This window comes from Myotis myotis, unplaced genomic scaffold, assembly GCF_014108235.1.
Source record: "Myotis myotis isolate mMyoMyo1 unplaced genomic scaffold, mMyoMyo1.p scaffold_m19_p_14, whole genome shotgun sequence".
NCBI lineage: Eukaryota > Metazoa > Chordata > Mammalia > Chiroptera > Vespertilionidae > Myotis > Myotis myotis.
Window position 1 is genome coordinate 14064566 of NW_023416318.1, and position 17678 is coordinate 14082243.

The 17678-nt window shown below is 37.1% G+C and overlaps 1 protein-coding gene and 1 non-coding gene across 5 annotated transcripts in view; one reads left to right on the plus strand and one right to left on the minus strand.

Moving 5' to 3' along the window:
- NFU1 (NFU1 iron-sulfur cluster scaffold) overlaps positions 1-17083 on the plus strand; it is a 29039-nt gene extending 11956 nt beyond the window's left edge. For 2 of the 4 annotated variants that reach the window (XM_036334275.1, XM_036334277.1), the window contains exons 4-8: positions 1920-1986; positions 6914-7040; positions 11666-11726; positions 15189-15363; positions 16918-17083. In XM_036334275.1, the coding sequence (XP_036190168.1) occupies positions 1920-1986; positions 6914-7040; positions 11666-11726; positions 15189-15363; positions 16918-16962 (475 nt within the window). In that variant the 3' untranslated portion in view covers positions 16963-17083. Of the gene's footprint in view, positions 1-1919; positions 1987-3895; positions 3921-6913; positions 7041-11665; positions 11727-15188; positions 15364-16917 lie in introns of all 4 variants that reach the window. The other 2 variants (XM_036334278.1, XM_036334276.1) reach the window with 2 other exon arrangements.
- On the minus strand, positions 8685-8791 carry LOC118669508. The gene has a single exon (XR_004971991.1). It is a non-coding gene; the product is annotated as a U6 spliceosomal RNA (small nuclear RNA).
- Positions 17084-17678: the final 595 nt, after the last annotated feature.

Genomic DNA, 17678 nt, shown 5'->3' on the forward strand with positions numbered 1-17678 from the left:
CTAAACATGCTGCTTGTCAGAATATACCTTAGAGCATTTGTTTTTTATAATTTTTTGATTCAAACCACAATAAGAAATGTTTTATGTTATGACTCAATACACACATCACATACACATAGATATACAGGTATCCATATATATGTGAACATAGACACACACAATATATATATATGTACACATATATGTGTATGTTTGTATGAAACAAGTGTTTGATGGGACATTTTCGCCCTTTCGATGTGTGATGCATTCTTATATTTTGTTTCTTCTTTTTATTCTGTTCTGTTTTATTAGATAAAATTTTCGTCACTACATAATTGATTTCACAACCTGCTGGTGGGCTTGAAAAATACTCTCTAGAGCAGCGGTTCTCAACCTGTGGGTCGCGACCCCTTTGGGGGTCAAATGACCCTTTCACAGGGGTCGCCTAAGACCATCGGAAAACACATACATAATTACATATTGGTTTTGTGATTAATCACTATGCTTTAATTATGTTCAATTTGTAACAATGAAAATACATCCTGCATATCAGATATTTACATTACGATTCGTAACAGTAGCAAATTTCAGTTATGAAGTAGCAGCGAAAATAATTTTATGGTTGAGGGTCACCACAACAGGAGGAACTGTATTAAAGGGTCGTGGCATTAGGAAGGTTGAGAACCACTGCTCTAGAGAATACCTGCATATGTACACAAGGTGTGTGCAAGGAGGTTCATTGTAGCCTTATTGGTGGGGGAATAAGTTAGCAACAACCAAAATATTTATCAGTAGGAAGAATTAAACATTGTTCATCCATAGTCTTCACATATTAAAAAGGATGAGAGGGACCCATATTTACCATCACAGAATGACCTCTAAGACATACTGTTAAGTGAAGAAAGCAAGTTTCAGGACAGTAAGTGCAATATGATTATTATATGTCTAAAAACAAAAAAACAAAACATATGCCTCATAAAGGCTTGCACATAAATCTATATAGTAGCATTATCTGTAATAACCTCATCCCCAAAACCTGAAATGTCCATCAACTATGGAATGACTAAACAGATTATAAATGCCCAAATACTAGTAATGTAATACTACTGACATAAAGTAGAACAGTGATGGTGAACCTATGACACGCGTGTCAGAGGTGACACGTAAACTCATTTTTTTTTTTGGTTGATTTTTCTTTGTTAAATGGCATTTAAATATATAAAATAAATATCAAAAATATAAGTCTTTGTTTTACTATGGTTGCAAATATCAAAAAATTTCTATATGTGACACGGCACCAGAGTTAAGTTAGGGTTTTTCAAAATGCTGACATGCTGAGCTCAAAAGGTTCGCCATCACTGAAGTAGAATGAACTATTGATACAAAAAAACAAGGATGACTCTCAGAAGCATTATGATAAGTGAAAGAAGCCAAACTCAAAGACTGTATGGTTTCATTAATATGAAACTCTAGCAAAGACAAAGCAGTAGTGGCATAAAGACCAATAGTTACCAGGGTGACAGATGTGCTAACTGACCTTATTGCGGTAATCATTTCACAGTACATATGTATATCAAGTCATCATGTTGTGCACCTTCAACTTACACAATGTTTTATGTCAGTTATATTTCAGCGAAGCTAGAAACATTTTTTAAAGCAAAAGTAAAAAGTTATTTTCATAAAACAAAAGTTAATAGAACATGGAGGTAAAGCAAGAGGGCTGAATGCAAAGGGAAATGAGGGATCTTTTGCAGTAATAAAAATGTTTAATATTTTTATTGTGGGATTGCTTGATTGTAGGGGAAGATGATAAAACAAGATTGGCCATGACTTGAAACTGATGATGGGTACATGGAAGTTCTTTTCTTTTTCTCTGTACTTTTGTTTATGTATAAACTTTTCATAATTAAACATTTTATTATCTCTTATTTTTTTCACAGGCAATTATTTAGGATTGAAGGAGTAAAAAGTGTCTTCTTTGGACCAGATTTCATCACTGTCACAAAGGTAAACATAGGGGGATATAAAATAAGATGTGAAGCACTTTTAGTTTTCCTGAGTCAAATGCTCTCCAGAATTTCCATTCTTAATGTATTTTATACATACCGTTACCTAAAAAAACCTCAAGTTAAGTTTACTTCTCACATTTCTTAAGTTAATTATTTAATATAATTTCCAGATCCCTCATTTTTTAAAAGGGAAAAATTTGAGCTTCAAGATTGTATAGGTAGCCTACAGCAGGGCCAAGACTTAACCTTGACAAGTCTAGAATTTAGGCTTCCAAGTATTATTTTTACTAATTTTTATTTAAATTGATAGAGTAAAAAGAGAAGGAAATAAATAATCACACAAAATATATATTTGACCAACAGAATGATTGAATATATATATCTCCTTTCAAAGCGGGCACTTACATCATGGCATCTGACCCATTCTACTGTCCTGCAGTAACCCTTCAGAGTTTCATCCATAAAAGCAGTGGACTCTCTAAGTTCTTTTTTTTTTTTTTTTTAAATATATTTCACTGATCTTTTGCAGAGAGGAAGGGAGAGAGATAGAGAGTTAGAAACATCGATCAGCTGCCTCCTGCACATCCCCCACTGGGGAAGTGCCCGCAACCCAGGCACATGCCCTCGACCGGAATCGAACCTGGGACCCCTCAGTCCGCAGGCCGACGCTCCATCCGCTGAGCCAAACCGGCTTTGGCTGGACTCTAAGTTCTTACGTTACCCATTGCAACAGCTAACATGGCATCTGCTAGAAAAGGCTGTTTCATATTTAAGTCTACTAGGTTAATGAGATATGAACTATTTAAATTTGAACTATGTATCCTTTTAAATCAGTTGATATGTATACACCAAATTTAATCATTTGTATAATTTCCATCAAAATAAAAAGTATTCTTTCAACTCCTCTTAAGCAATTTTAAAGGATTACTCTGACTTCTTCATGTACCAAAAAGTGGACATATTGGGTTAGTCCACTAACATGTTACATCTAGTCCAGTATTCTTTTGTAGCTGTTTCTCAGAAAGTCCTTTCTTGACCATATTTGTAAAAGTGTCACTTCTCCCAGGAGCTTATTGCCCTGTTCATTTTATTTTTCTTCAAAAAAAAATATATATTTGATTTTAGAGAGGAAGGGAAAGGCAGAGAAAGATAGATACATCAATAATGAGAGAGAATCATTGATTGGCTGCCTCCTGCACACCCCCTACTGGGGAACAAGCCCGCAACCCCGGTATGTGCCCTGACCAGGAATCCAACTGTGACCTCCTGATTCATAGGTCCCTGTGAAATCATTGAGCCACACCAGCTGGGCCCTTGTTCGTTTTCTTCATCGTGCTTATCTTAATCATATTTTTTTATTTTTATTCCCTGTCTTTCCTGCACTAGAATATAAACTCTGTAAAGATAAAAATTGTCCATCTTTTAAAGACCCCTAGAACAACAACAACATCAAAAACAAACAAACAAAAAGAAAAAAAGATCACCTAGAACAATGCCTGGCATCTAGTACACTCAAATACATTTTTCTAGAAGGAAACAGTGTCTAAATTGAATTTTCAGCCTTCAAGTGGCTTCCCACAAATGTAGGATCATAGTGAGCAAATCTGTGTTAACTAATCCCTAGTCTTTTCAGTTTAGAGACACTGGCCTATCCTTGTTATTCAGTTTTCTTTCTTTGATATTTTTTGAGGGAGAAAAAAGGACCAACATTTATTTAATATCTCTAACATGTGGGCTATGGCATGAATGCTTTACATATATTATCTGGTTTAATTCTTGCAACTAGTCTTTATTTTACAAGCAGGAAATTATGTATTTATTTTAAGCCACTTTTATTTAGTTCTTTAACATATAGTCTATGCTATATAAAATTTTTTTAGATAAAAACATGTGATTATATCTTACAGGGTTTTTATTCTTGATTTGATTTTGGTAAGTCATCTTTTATTTCCCTTCCCCTTCATAATTTAGTTACCCTTTTTGAAATTTCTTCAGCTCCACTAGTTTTTCTTAATGACATGACAGCTAATAAATAATATTCCAAATGAGGGCACACATTGATGTTTAATAGGTAGAATAGCAGACTGCATTTGTTTTCTTTCAGTTAACCTTCCACATTATGGACTATTCCATTTACCTGACATCTTTAGTGATTTCCTGTTTCCCTTTTGATCTGTAATTGATAATTCTGAGGCTTCTTTATGCATCATTTATCATTTTTTTCTAAATGTGTAAGTGTATTTTCAGCTTATATGCTGCCTTTTTGTCTCATTCAACTTGAGGAAATTTTTCTTTTTGTTACCAAGATTTCCTTACTCAGTAGAACCCAATGTTTATTGAAGATCTGAGGTAGCCCTTTGGTCCATCTTCCAAATAATTTTTTAGAACATTACCTCTAACTAGTTCCCATTCCCATTCACTAAAGCATGTCACTAGTTTTGCTTTTGTATCCATAGCAGTGCCCATTTATCTCCGCTCTGAGTACTGCCTTTAAATTGGTTCTTAATCTATTAAAATATCATTCTTATGCATGTAGCCTCAATTTTTTGTAGTCTTTAAGCATAGACCCTAGCCAACAGTTTCCTGAGAGTCTGAGTAGACTTCATCTAATAGTTTTTCCTTCTAGAAAAACTATTTCCTTTTCTTTTTAAAAAATTATTTTTAAATCCTCACCTGAGGAGGTAGGGGTGTGTGTGTGTGTGTGTGTGTGTGTGTGTGTGTGTGTGTATTTTTAAATTGATTTAGAGAGAGAGAGAGAGGAACATCAATGTGTGAGAGAAACATTGATTGGTTGCCTCCTATACACACCCCAACTGGAGATTGAACCCGAAACCTAGATATGTGCCTTGACCGGGAATTGAATCCGCAACCATTTTGGTGTACGGGATGACATTCAACCAGTTGAGGTACCTGGTCAGACTAAAGAGCTCTCCTTTAAAAAACTAAAACAATAGCCCAGCCAGCAAGGCTCAGTGGTTGAGCATCGACCTATGAACCAGGAGGTCATGGTTTAATTCCCAGTCAGGGCACATGCCTGGGTTGTGGGCTTAATCCCCAGTAGGGGGCATGCAGGAGGCAGCCAATCAATGATTCATTCTCATCATTGATGTTTTTCTCTCTCCCTCTCCCTTCTTCTCTGAAATCAATAAAAATATTAAAAAACAAACCTAAAACAATATATCCTGCCTTTCTCTTTTTAGACATTAGTACTATTTAGGTATTTAAGAATTATACCTTTTTTTTTTTTTTTTAATGGAATCAACTAGTCGATCAGATTTGGGGGTGAAATAGTTATCGATTCTTTCTTGAGGATACTGGTCTTTTTCTTTTGTATATGATTGATTTTTTTACAGAGAGGAAGGGAGAGGGATAGAGAGTTAGAAATATTGATGAGAGAGAAATACCGATCAGCTGCCTCTTGCACACTCCCTACTGGGGATGTGCCCGCAACCAAGGTACATGCCCTTGACCAGAATCGAACCTGGGACCCTTGAATCCGCAGGCTGTTGCTCTATCCACTGAGCCAAACCGGTTAGGGCGAGGATATGGTCTTGTTGACAGTTCACAAGTCTTTTAGCCCAGTAGCCATGGATAAGACATGTTAGAAGTTTTGGTTCTACAGTTGTGTCATTGGATTTTGTCAATACTCTTAAGTAATATATGTAAATTGAATTTTTTAATAGTTGTCAGATATCATGTATTTGATCAAACAGTTATATCCTATTTAAAAGAATGGGATATTTCTTTATCCTCTTTATATATATTTTAATTTTAATTATTGATTTTTTTTAGAGTGAGAGGAAAAGAGAGAAATACATTGTGTTGTTCCACTTATTTATGCATTCATTAGTTGATTTTTTTTTAATTCAGCCCTTTAAAAAATCTTAAAATTTTTAAAAGTATTTATTGACTGATTTTTAGAGAGAGAGAGAAAGGGGGAGAGAGACAGACAGACAGGCATTGATTTTTTCCACTTGTTTATGCATTCATTGGTTGATTCTTATATCTGCCCTGACTGGGGATTGAACCTGCAACCTTGACATATTGGGACAACACTCTAACTAACTGAGCTACCTGGCCATTCTTTTATTTTTCTGTTAATCATCACCTGAGGATATTTTTTCCATTTTTAGAGACAGTGGAAGGGAGGTTGGGAGGGAGGGGGAGAGAAACATTGATTGGTTGCCTCCCCGCACACACCCCTACTGGGGCTGGGGATGGAACCTGCAACCCAGGTACGTGCCTTTGACCGGGAATTGAACTCGAGACCCTTCAGTGTGCGGGCCGATGCTTTAACCACTGAACAACACTGTCCAGCGCCAGCCAGGGCCTCTTTATCCTCATTAACATAGTCCTTATTCAGTATTTTAACTGTCTTTACATCATGAAAAAATATCTATCATTTTGATATCCCCTATATAGGGTATGATATACATACAGCACACTTAGTGTAAGTTTGATGAATGAATGGATGAATGAGAAATGTTCTAGGATTGTATCTTCTGAAAGTCATTATAAGCCATATTCTTTTTTTTTTTTTAACTTTTTTTTTATTGATTTTTTTACAGAGAGGAAGGGAGAGGGATAGAGATTTAGAAACATCAATGGGAGAGAAACATCGATCAGCTGCCTCCTGCACACCTCCTACTGGGGATGTGCCCGCAACCAAGGTACATGTCCTTGACCGGAATCGAACCTGGGACCCTTCAGTCCTCAGGCCGACGCTCTATCCACTGAGCCACACCAGTTAGGCTAAGCCATATTCTTTAAGAACTGGACCTGACTTGTATTCTCCAGAAATGAGTACTGTTGCATAGTATAGGATATATATATAAATAAAGATGCTTAAAAGATACGAAGTCTTGTTTTATATTTGTCTATGCCCTTGGGTAGAAATTTTAGCATTTTTCTTTAAATATTTACAGGAAAGTGAAGAGTTAGACTGGAATTTACTGAAACCAGATATTTATGCAACAATCATGGATTTCTTTGCATCTGGCTTACCCTTAGTCACTGAGGAAACATCTTCAGGAGAAGCAGGTGATACGTTGGGTAATTAATATTTATCATTTTTTTTAAAAAAGCTTTTCTACATTCTTCTCATTTGTTTTGATTTCAGAAATCATGGATGTACAGATTTTTATCATTGTACTATATTTAGCTCTAGAACCAATTCTGAGGAAATAAAATTTCATATATACTAGTTTTGCCCATCGTTTTTGAAAATCTGTAAATAAATTGAATCTGTTACACAAAAGTAAATTTTTCAATTATAAAAATTTTCAAACATACAGAAAATAGTATAAAGCTTACCAATTTGCCTCCTCTCAGATTTAACAAATGTTAATTTTTGGCTATAATTGCTTTAAACCCATATTTTAATAAAATACTAAAGACACAGCCAAAGCCCTACAACCCCCATCCCTTTTCCCTTTCTGCTTCCAGAGATGTTTGTAAACTCTGTTTGTTTTAAAATTTTTCCCCCCAAATCTATTTTTATTGATTTAAGAGAGGAAGGGAGAGAGAGGGAAACATCAATGATGAGAGAGAATCATCGATCGCTGCCTCCTGCACACCCCCTATTGGGGATCGAGCCCCCAACCCGGCATTTGCTCTTGACCAGAATCAAACCTGGGACCTTTCAGTCTGCAGGCTGACACTCTGTCCACAGAGCCAAACCAGGTAGGGCTAAACTCGGTTTGTTTTAAAACATTTATTACAAATACAAGTCTCTGCAGGGAATATATAACATTGGTTTTTGTTTTTCAACTTTAAATAACTTGTGCTATATGCACCTTTCCTCTTTTTCACTGAGTATAACATTTTGAAATACATCCATTTTGAAAAAATGTAGTTCTATTTAGCTTAAGTGCTGGATAATTATATGAATAAACTACAGTTAATTATTTTGTTTCTTATGTTCAAGTGAATTATTTGTGCAATTTTTATTACAAATATTGCAGTGGGCATCTTTGTACTGTCTCTTTGTGCATATGTGGAGAGTTTCTGTAGCATATATTCCTTTTTTTCCCCCCATTGATTTCAGATAGAGTGGAAGAGGAAGAGAGGGAGGGGAGAAAGAGAGAGAGAGAGAGAGAGAGAGAGAGAGAGAGAGAGAGAGAGAGAGATTGGTTGTCTCCCGCATGTGTCCCAACCAGTGCAGGTGGGGAGCAAACCTGCAACCCAGGTACATGCCCTTGATCAGGAATGGAACCCACAACTCTTTGGTGTGGGGGCGATGCTCTAACCACGGAGCACACCGGCCAGAGCATAGCGTATATTCCTAGAAATAGAATTGCTGTATTATAAATTGTTATAATGTACATACAAATCAGCAGTGTGTAAGAATTTACTTTCTTATATCTTTATTATCACTTAGTGTCTCACATTTTTTTAACCAGTATTTAAGTGTAAAATGGTGTCTTGTTTTAATTGCATTTCCTTGGTATTATGATACTGAGCCTGAAGGTTTTCATACATTTACTGGTCATTATTTTCCTTCTCAATATATTTCCTGTTCATAATCTTTGCCTATTTTTTAAAAATTGAATTATGTGTCTTTTTTGTATCAATTTTACCAGGTTTTTAAGTGTCAATTTTTTGTTAGTTTTTTTTTCTAGCAGATACCATCTCCATAACCACACCTTATTTTTTCTCTGTGTTTAGAATAGCTTTTGTCATTCAGAAATTTTTAAAGAAAATATGGAATGTTTCATGAATCTGTGTGTTGTCTTTGCTGATGGGCCATGCTAATCTTCTCTTTATCAATCCAATTTTAGTTTTTGTGTTGCCAAAGCAAACACAGTTTTTCTTTTTTAAAATGTATTTTTATTGATTTCAGAGAGGAAAGAAGAGGGAGAAAGAGATAGAAACATCAGTGATGATAGAGAACTATTGATTGGCTGCCTCCTGCATGCCCCACACTGGGGATCGAGCCCACAACTCAGGCATATGCCCTAATCAGGAATCAAACCATGACCTCTTGGTTCATAAGTTGACACTCAAATACTGAGCCACACTGGCCTAGTGGCAGTTTTTATTTTTAATGTAGTCACATATATTCATCTTTTCCTTTATGTGTTTGTGCTTTTTGTATTTTGTTGTAAATAAGTTATTTTGTGTAAAGGACTTAGAAGAGGAACTGCACATGGAGCTCAAATATTAGCTCAAGTATTATATTTGTTGTTGATGAAGATTTTCCTTTCTCCAGTATCATAAAGATATTGTTATGTGTGTATGTGTATATACACACAAACATTTGCGTAATGCCTTTAGATGGTACAGTTACATTTTCTAGGTATATACCTTAAATGAGTCTTATAAATGTACACAAGACAGCATGTAGAAGCATGTTCTTTGAAATATTTAAAAAATATATCAGCAGTGCCCAGCCAGTGTGGCTCAGAGGTTGAGCATTGATCCAGGAACCAAGAGGTCACTGGTTAGATTCCAGGTCAGGGCACATACCAAGTTTTGGGCTCGATCCCCAGTAGGGGGCGTGCAGGAGGCAGCTAATCAATGATTCTGTCTATATCCCTTTCCCTTCCTCTCTCTCTCTATCTCTCTAATCAATAAAAACATATTTAAAAAACATATCTCAGTAGTTAAAAGAAATGAACTAGATTGGAAGATATCAATATAAAAAGATATAAAAGGAAATATTAAGTGATAAAGGAAAAGTGGAGGGTATATTTATTTACACACACATATATGCCATTTATGCATGAAACAGTTATTTGTGTTTGTTTTTTTAAAATATATTTTCATTGATTTCAGATAGGAAGGGAGAAGGAGGGAGAGAAACCCAATGATGAAAGAAAAACATTGATCGGCTGCCTCCGGCATATCTCCTACTGGGGATCGAGCCCAAAACGTGGGCATATGCCCTGACCTGGAATCTCACTGGTGACCTCTTGGTTCCTGGGTCAACAACCATTGAGCCACACCGGCCAGGCCAGTTAGTTGTGTTTTTGATGGGTATATACATAAAGTTGATACGATATTTTGAGAGCCATTTGATTATGTCTACCAAATTTTAAAAATACATAAACCTGTTGACCCAAATATCCTATCACTAGTAATTTATTTTACAAATATACTTTAAAAAGTAAACTGATAAATACTTTACACAAGCATGTATGCTGCAGGATTGTTAGAAATAGCAGTGAACTAGAAACAACTGAAATAAGAAACTAAAGACAAATTAATACAAAAATTTTTATGTATCTATTTTTAAAATTGAGAAATCTGTACATGATGATATGGTACATGATGTACCTTTAAGATATATTAAATAGAGAAAGTCAAGGTATAGAACAGTGTGTATTGTGGAATTTCATCTGTGTAAATATACACGTGGAAATGTAAACATATATTAGAAGGGTGTTCACTAAACTCGTGATAGTGGTTGCCTATGGAAGTGACAGTGGGGAACGGAACTTAGGTTTGCTGATGTAAGAGAATTTTATTTTTATTTTTATGTTTTTAAAAAAGATTCAAAGTTAATATAATCTAATATTGATAGTTGTTGCCTATGTTGTTGCTAGAAATCTAGGGTTTGTTATAGTGTAATTTGAATTGTCTACATTTTTAGTTTTCCTGATGGTAAATAAATTTCTCAAAAATATTTAAAACCAATAAAAAGGCATTGGTGAAAATCAGTATATAATCTTACAAAGTAAGAGAAAAAAAAAAATGAAACAAAATTTAGAAACAACTTTTTGCTTAGACTTGGAGAACATTTTGGAAATTAGCATAAGGCTTACATCTATATTTAGTATGATCCTCATTTTGAAAACCACAAAATTAAGAAATTGAAAATGTAACTTAACTGAGAAAGTAGGTGTGCCTTTTTGTCTCAAAGTTTCCATCAGTATCCAAACAACCTCTTTTTTTCTTTCACTTTTCAATCCTTGAGAATGAGGAAAGTTTACAAATGTATTGACCAAAAAACTGAAACCCTACTATCATTAGTAGGTTAAGTTATTTTGGCATACTCACTTTATTGCCAGATATTGAATTGATCAGTACTTCTTAATTTTTTTTCAGAGAATTGAAGGAATGATCTTTTCATTTCCCTTAAATCACTTTATCACCGTACCAAGCTACATGTCCTGTGCTTTTATTTTTTTAACTAGAGGCCCAGTGTACAAAATTCGTGCACTGGGAGGGAGGGGTCCCTCAGCCCGGCCTGCGCCCTCTCATAGTCTGGGAGCCCTTGGGGGATGTCCAGCTGCTGGCTTAGGCCCGCTTCCCACGGTCCTAAGCTGGCCCTCTTGCAGTCCGGGACCCCTTGCTCCTTAACGCCTGTCTGCGCACTGCTCCTTACCACTTGGGTTGCTGCTCCTTAGCGCTGCCACGGAGGCAGGAGAGGCTCCCGCCATCGCCGCTGCGCTCACCAGCCGTGAGCCTGGCTTCTGGCTGAGCAGCTCTTCCCCTGTGGGGGCGCATTGACCATCAGGGGGCAGCTCCTGCGTTAAGCGTCTGCCCCCTGGTGGTCAGTGCGCATCATAGCAACCAATTGTTCTGGTCGTTCCACCATAACGGTCGCTTAGGCTTTTATTATATAGATGAAATATTAAAATTACTAGGTTAAAATTATCCTATTTTAATAGTACTTGTATTTGCCTGTTATGAAATGTCTACTGTTAATATGTTTTATTTGTAATTGTTTCTAGGATCTGAAGAAGATGATGAAGTTGTGGCAATGATTAAAGAACTATTAGATACAAGAATACGGTATGTGCTTATCTTTCTACTTGAGATCATATATACTGCAGAGCCAATTTTCATTATAGCAATTTACGTTTGGTTGTCTATGAGATTATATTAGAGTTTTAAAAGAAGTATAAGTTAATGTAAACCACAGAAAGTTACCATGATAGTTGTCTATATTCACTCCAAATTTTAAAACTATCTAAACATAATCAGTAAAGTACTTTATCTTTCACAGTTACCATTTAGGTTTGATGTTGTTATAATACCAAATTTCTGAGAAAAAAAATTAGTTTAATAGTGTTTGGGAAGATTGTGAGGAGAGGATTACTTGTATTTTAGGCTATTATCCATAAAGAATAAAATTAAATAAGTAGAGAACTTCCTGCTCTGATTTTTTGCTTGTAGCAGACCAATGGCCCTGGTGTTAAGTCCCAGAAAAGCTAGGTAAGATACAATTTTTTAAAAAAATTGTGTGTGAAGACATTAAATAGCTAACAAAGCAAACAAGATCTGGTAGGGAAGAAAGCACATTGAGGCTTCCCTCTGGGCATTTGCTGATTCTTGGTGTGAGGCTAGAGAAACTGGCTTGGGGCAGCTGCTAAGAATCAGAAAACCATATAGCTTTTAGCAAATTTGTTGAAATGGAAGACAACAATTAAAATTCTGGGTCAATAAAGCTTTGACTTAAAGGGCCAAGATCCTAGAGAGAAGTTAAGAAAAAGTAAGCCTAACACTCAGAGGCTCTCTCCACATGGCACGTGCTTATTCTTAGCTGTGTAAGAGAAGAGACCACGAGGTCAAACAAAAAGCAGTTGGAACACTAAACAGAGTTTTGACAGTTGTACGGTTCTGGGAGTAACAAAAATTGGAGTTTAGGACCAGTCAAGGAGGGTTGGGGCCTCAAGAAACATCCAGACCCTTAGTTGGGTTCCCTATAGGACTATACCGTTGAAATGGGGGCAAACCAGAGGTAGAACATGGTCAAGAAAGAAATCACAAAGGAAATTTAAAATAGAATACGTATCTGCATCACTTTTGAGTTTTTTCAAAAATAGTTTTTTTGACAGGATACAAGAAAAATCACGGAAAAAAACATTAATTAGACTACAGTAGAATTATGACTCTCTTCATCAAAAGATGCCATTTACAGTGAAAAGCAAAGCACAGAGTAGAAGGTATTTATAATACATACTAGAGGCCCAGTGCACAAAAATTTGTGCACTTGGTGGGGAGAGGGGGTCCCTCAGCCCGGCCTGTGCCCTCGCAGTCTGGGACCCCTCGGGAGATAACGACCTGCTGGCTTAGGCCTGCTCCCGGGTGGCAGAGGGCAGGCCCAATCCCTAGGTGCCGCCCTTGGTCGGGCTCAGAGTAGGGCTGATTGGGGAGTTGGGGCGCCGCCCCCTGTTATGTACAGAGCAGGGCGGATCGGGAGGTTGCAATGCCACACTCAGTCACGCTCAGGGTAGGGCCAATTGGGGGGTTGGGGCACCGCCCCCTGTCACACTCAAGGCAGGGTCGATGGGGAGGTTGCGGCGCCACCCCCTGTCATGCACAGAGCAGGGTGGATCAGGGGGTTGGGGTGCCGCCCTCCATCACCCAAAGAACAGGGCCGATCAGGGGGTTGGGGCGCCGCCACTCTCACACTCAGGGCAGGGCCGATGGGGAGGTTATGGCTCTACCCCGTCACACACAGAGCAGGGCCCGTTGGGGCTGGGGGGTTGGGGCGCCGCACCCTGTCACACACAGAGCCGCAGGGTAATCAGGGGTTTGGGGAGCTCCCCCCTATCAGGCACAGGGCAGGGCTGATCAGGGGGTTGGGGCGCCTTCCCCTGTCACGAACAGAGCAGGGCGGATAGGGAGGTTGTGGCCCTGCCCCCATCACACACAGAGCCACAGGGTGATCAGGGGGTTTGGGCGCTGCCCCCTGTCATGCTGATCCCGGTGCCGGGAGGCCTCTCAGCTCTGCTGATCCCGGTGCTGGGAGGCCTCGTGGCTCCGCTGATCCCAGTGCTGGGAGGCATATTACCCTTTTACTATATAGCATAGAGGCCTGGTGCACAGGTGGGGGCCGGCTGGTTTGCCCTGAAGGGTGTCCTGGATCAGGGTGGGGGTCCCCACTGGGGTGCCTGGCCAGCCTGGGTGAGGGGATGATGGCTATTTGCAGCTGGTCACACACCATTCAGGGTGGGGGTCCCCACTGGGGTGCCTGGCCAGTCTGGGTGAGAGGCTGAGGGCTGTTTTCAGGCTGGCGGGTGACTGAAGCTCCTAACTGCTCCTTTTACTCTTTTTTTTCTTTTTTATTCTGGGCCAGCTTTAGCTCTGGCTCCAGCTCTGAGGCCTCTGCTGCTGAAAGCAGGTATCTGGCTTGTTTGGGTTTTATACTCGAAACTCTGTATCAACTCCAGCTCTGAGATCCCGCAGGCTGAAAGCAGGTTTCTGGGGTTTTGTTTAGCTTCTATATTTGTAAACATTGTTACAAACTGCAGGCTCAGAGGCCGGGGAACGTTGGTTTCCTCCTTCACTGAAGCAAGCAAGCCTCATGTTAGTTTCAAGCTGCCTGGCTGCCGGCCACCATCTTGGCTGGCAGTTAATTTGCATATCTTGCTGACTAGCCAATGGGAAGGGTAGCAGACGTACGCTAATTACCATGTTTCTCTTTTATTAGATAGGATATGACAGACTATATTTTAAAACTCTTACAATTTGTTAAGAAAACAAATATTCAGAGACTGAAGCAGTCTCTTCATGAAAGCACTGGAGCAGCTACTCAAAAACTATAGTAGCCAAATGGCCACTAGACACGAGAAAGTGCTCAACCTCATCAGTCATTGTGAATATTCTAATTAAAGCCACAATGAACTATCACTGCCCATCCACTAGAATGGTTAAGATAATTAAGATTGACAACACCAATTGCTATTGAGGATGTAGAGCAACAGGAACTCTCTTATACCACTGGTGGGAATATAAGTTTATATAACTCTGGAAAACTATTTAGCCTTTTCTGCTAAATCTGAACATATGCATATCCTTTTCACCCAAGGATGTGTTTATTTATTTGAGAAAATTAATTGAATTGATTGTACGTGATTTCTACAATTTTTTTATTAATGTTATATTTCAATGAAAAGTTGAAATAGAAAAAGAAAGCTAGCATGTGTCAAATTCTCTGTATTCACCCTAAAGAAATTGAGTATATCTTGGGTAATTACTATAATTATTAGGAAATTTGAAATTTTAAATGCTGAAAAAAATTAATAAGCAAGACTAAATACAAAAAGTAGAGCATATATTTATATGAATGAAAGTGACAAAATTAAAATTATAAATGAGACTAGCCTCATTTCTCTATTGTAAAAGTAACTCTGACTTTGTAAATATACCAATACAAAATCTAAGCTCTTAGTTATATTAAATTTTTTTGATTAAATTTTTTTGAAAATTTCTATTCTCTTAAATATCACAAATATACTGTGACCACAGGCCAACTGTGCAGGAAGATGGAGGAGATGTAATATATAAGGGCTTTGAAGATGGTATCGTACAGCTGAAACTCCAAGGTTCTTGTACCAGCTGCCCTAGTTCAATCATTACTCTGAAAAATGGAATTCAGAACATGCTGCAGTTTTATATTCCAGAAGTAGAAGGCGTAGAACAGGTATGCCAATATTATGTGATGGTTTTAATATTAAAATATCAAATAGATTTAAAATAAACATTTGAGAAGAAAAGAAATTCATGACCTGACATTTTCTTCAAGGGCTGGATCTTAGTGTTATAATCATTATCAGACTTTATGACTCTTTAATTTAGAATTAACTTTAGTGTTATGAATACCTACTGTGTGCCAGGCATTTTTACAAATATTACTTCATTTAATCTTCTAATAGTATGGTATATTAATAGATTTAAAAACAAACAAACATTTTGTTCCATTTTCTGCCATATGCCTTTTCCTTTTTTTGGCCATATCCCTTTTAGAAAATTACATTAGTTGACACTGTGGACAAAGGAACATTTTTGTTTACTTGTCCAGGGTGGGGTGATGAATTGGCTGTCAGATTGTAAACTTGAATTGGCATTTAATTGTAGTAGGTGTGGTGAACAGAAAAAAATTCTTCAGTTTATATAACTCTCTTCCTTACCAAAGGAGTTGTTCTTTATTATTTGAGTAATATATTAACTCATGAAAAGACATTAATTTTATTTTTTTCTTCAAGTGTTCATTAGTTTTATTAACTTACTAGAAATGAAAGTCTTAACATTTTTCTAAGGTTTGAAATGAATTTTTATCTGAGTAAGATAAAATAGTTGCCAATATATTTTGTTTACTTACTTTTTGGGGGGGATTCATTTTCCTTAAAAAATTTTTTTGATTGATTTTTAGAGAGGGAGAGGAAGGAAGAGATAGAGAAAAACATCAATTTATTGTTCCACTTATTTTTTTAATATATATTTTTTATTGATTTCAGAAAGGAAGGGAGAGCGATAGAAACATCAATGATGAGAGAGAATCATTGATTGGCTGCCTCTTGCAAGCCCCCCACTGCAGGGAATCGAGCCTGCAACCCAGGCATGTGCCCTTAGCCAGAATCCAGCCTGGGACCCTTTAGTCCGCAGGCTGATGCTTTATCCACTGAGCCAAACCAGCGAAAGATTCCACATATTTATGTATTCATTGGTTGATTCTTGCATGTGCCCTGATGGGGGATCGAACTGGAAACCTTGGCCTATCTGGGCGACACTAACCAATTAAGCTACCCGGCCAGGGCTCAGAATTCATTTTTCTAATGTATATTTTTACAGTTTGGTATAGAACCCCAGAATATATTTAAATAAATAAGATGCTGTTTTGTTAGGGAGGGGGGTAATCAATTACATTAGTCTTATGACTAGGAAATACCAGTTAATCTTTATAGTCTTCTCTGACCAGCTGAGACTCTGCTGTTGCCTCTTTTGGGACAAGGAGACCAGAGCTTTTAATTAATTTGCTAATATTCAGTTTGCTTCTATGTTGTTAGGATACCAGGTTACTATGCAAACCTTGTGCTTTGGGGCTGTTAATAGATTTATTTTTATTGACTTGCATTATTATAGAATAGAGTATTTCAGGTAAGAAAGTAATGTTAAAAACAATAAAATAGCAATTTCTAATTATTTTCTTAATTCTTAAATTCTCTTTGTTTTCTTTCTTTCTTTTTTTTGGTTCTAGGTTATGGAAGATGAATCAAATGAAAAAGAAACAAATTCACCTTAAAATATTTGAGTTTTTTTTGGGCCCAGCAATCGGACTTATTGATACTGTATACCTTGCTTTTATTATTAACTGCTAAGGAACTGTAGATTAATAAAATATGCCCTTTCTTCAGAGAATGATATATAAATAGTGCATGTTTACTTGACCTCATATGAGTTATTTATAATATCCTGAATCATTTTCTGTATACATGAATTTTATTCAGGGATATTTTATTTTTGTTAGTCATTTTTCATGGTTAATTCTTTGCGTAATGTTTGAAGCAGTTTAAAATACATTTTACCTCATCTCATTTATTTATTTTTAAAATACAGAAGTGAATAGGGAGAATATACTTTAAAAAATATTCTAAATGGCTTAGCTTTTGTGAGATGTTTGAAACTATTTTTAATGAATTTTTTATCTTGTTAAAAAAAAACCAACTAAACAATTTTGGTTTAAAAATGATATCAGGCTGCCCTGGCTGGTGTGGCTCAGTTGTTTGAGCATTGTCCCATGCACTGAAAGGTGGCCAGTTTGATTCCTGGTCAGGGTACATGCCCAGGTTGTGGGTTTGAGACAAAACACACACACATGCACACACAAACAAATCATAATGCTGAATATTGATTAAAACAAAAACAGATTCCAGAATGTAGAAAAAAATTCAATTAATTATAAGACAGTGCAGGCTGAATTGAGAAAAACTGCCTTAGCATGGTCAGGCTTTATCTTAT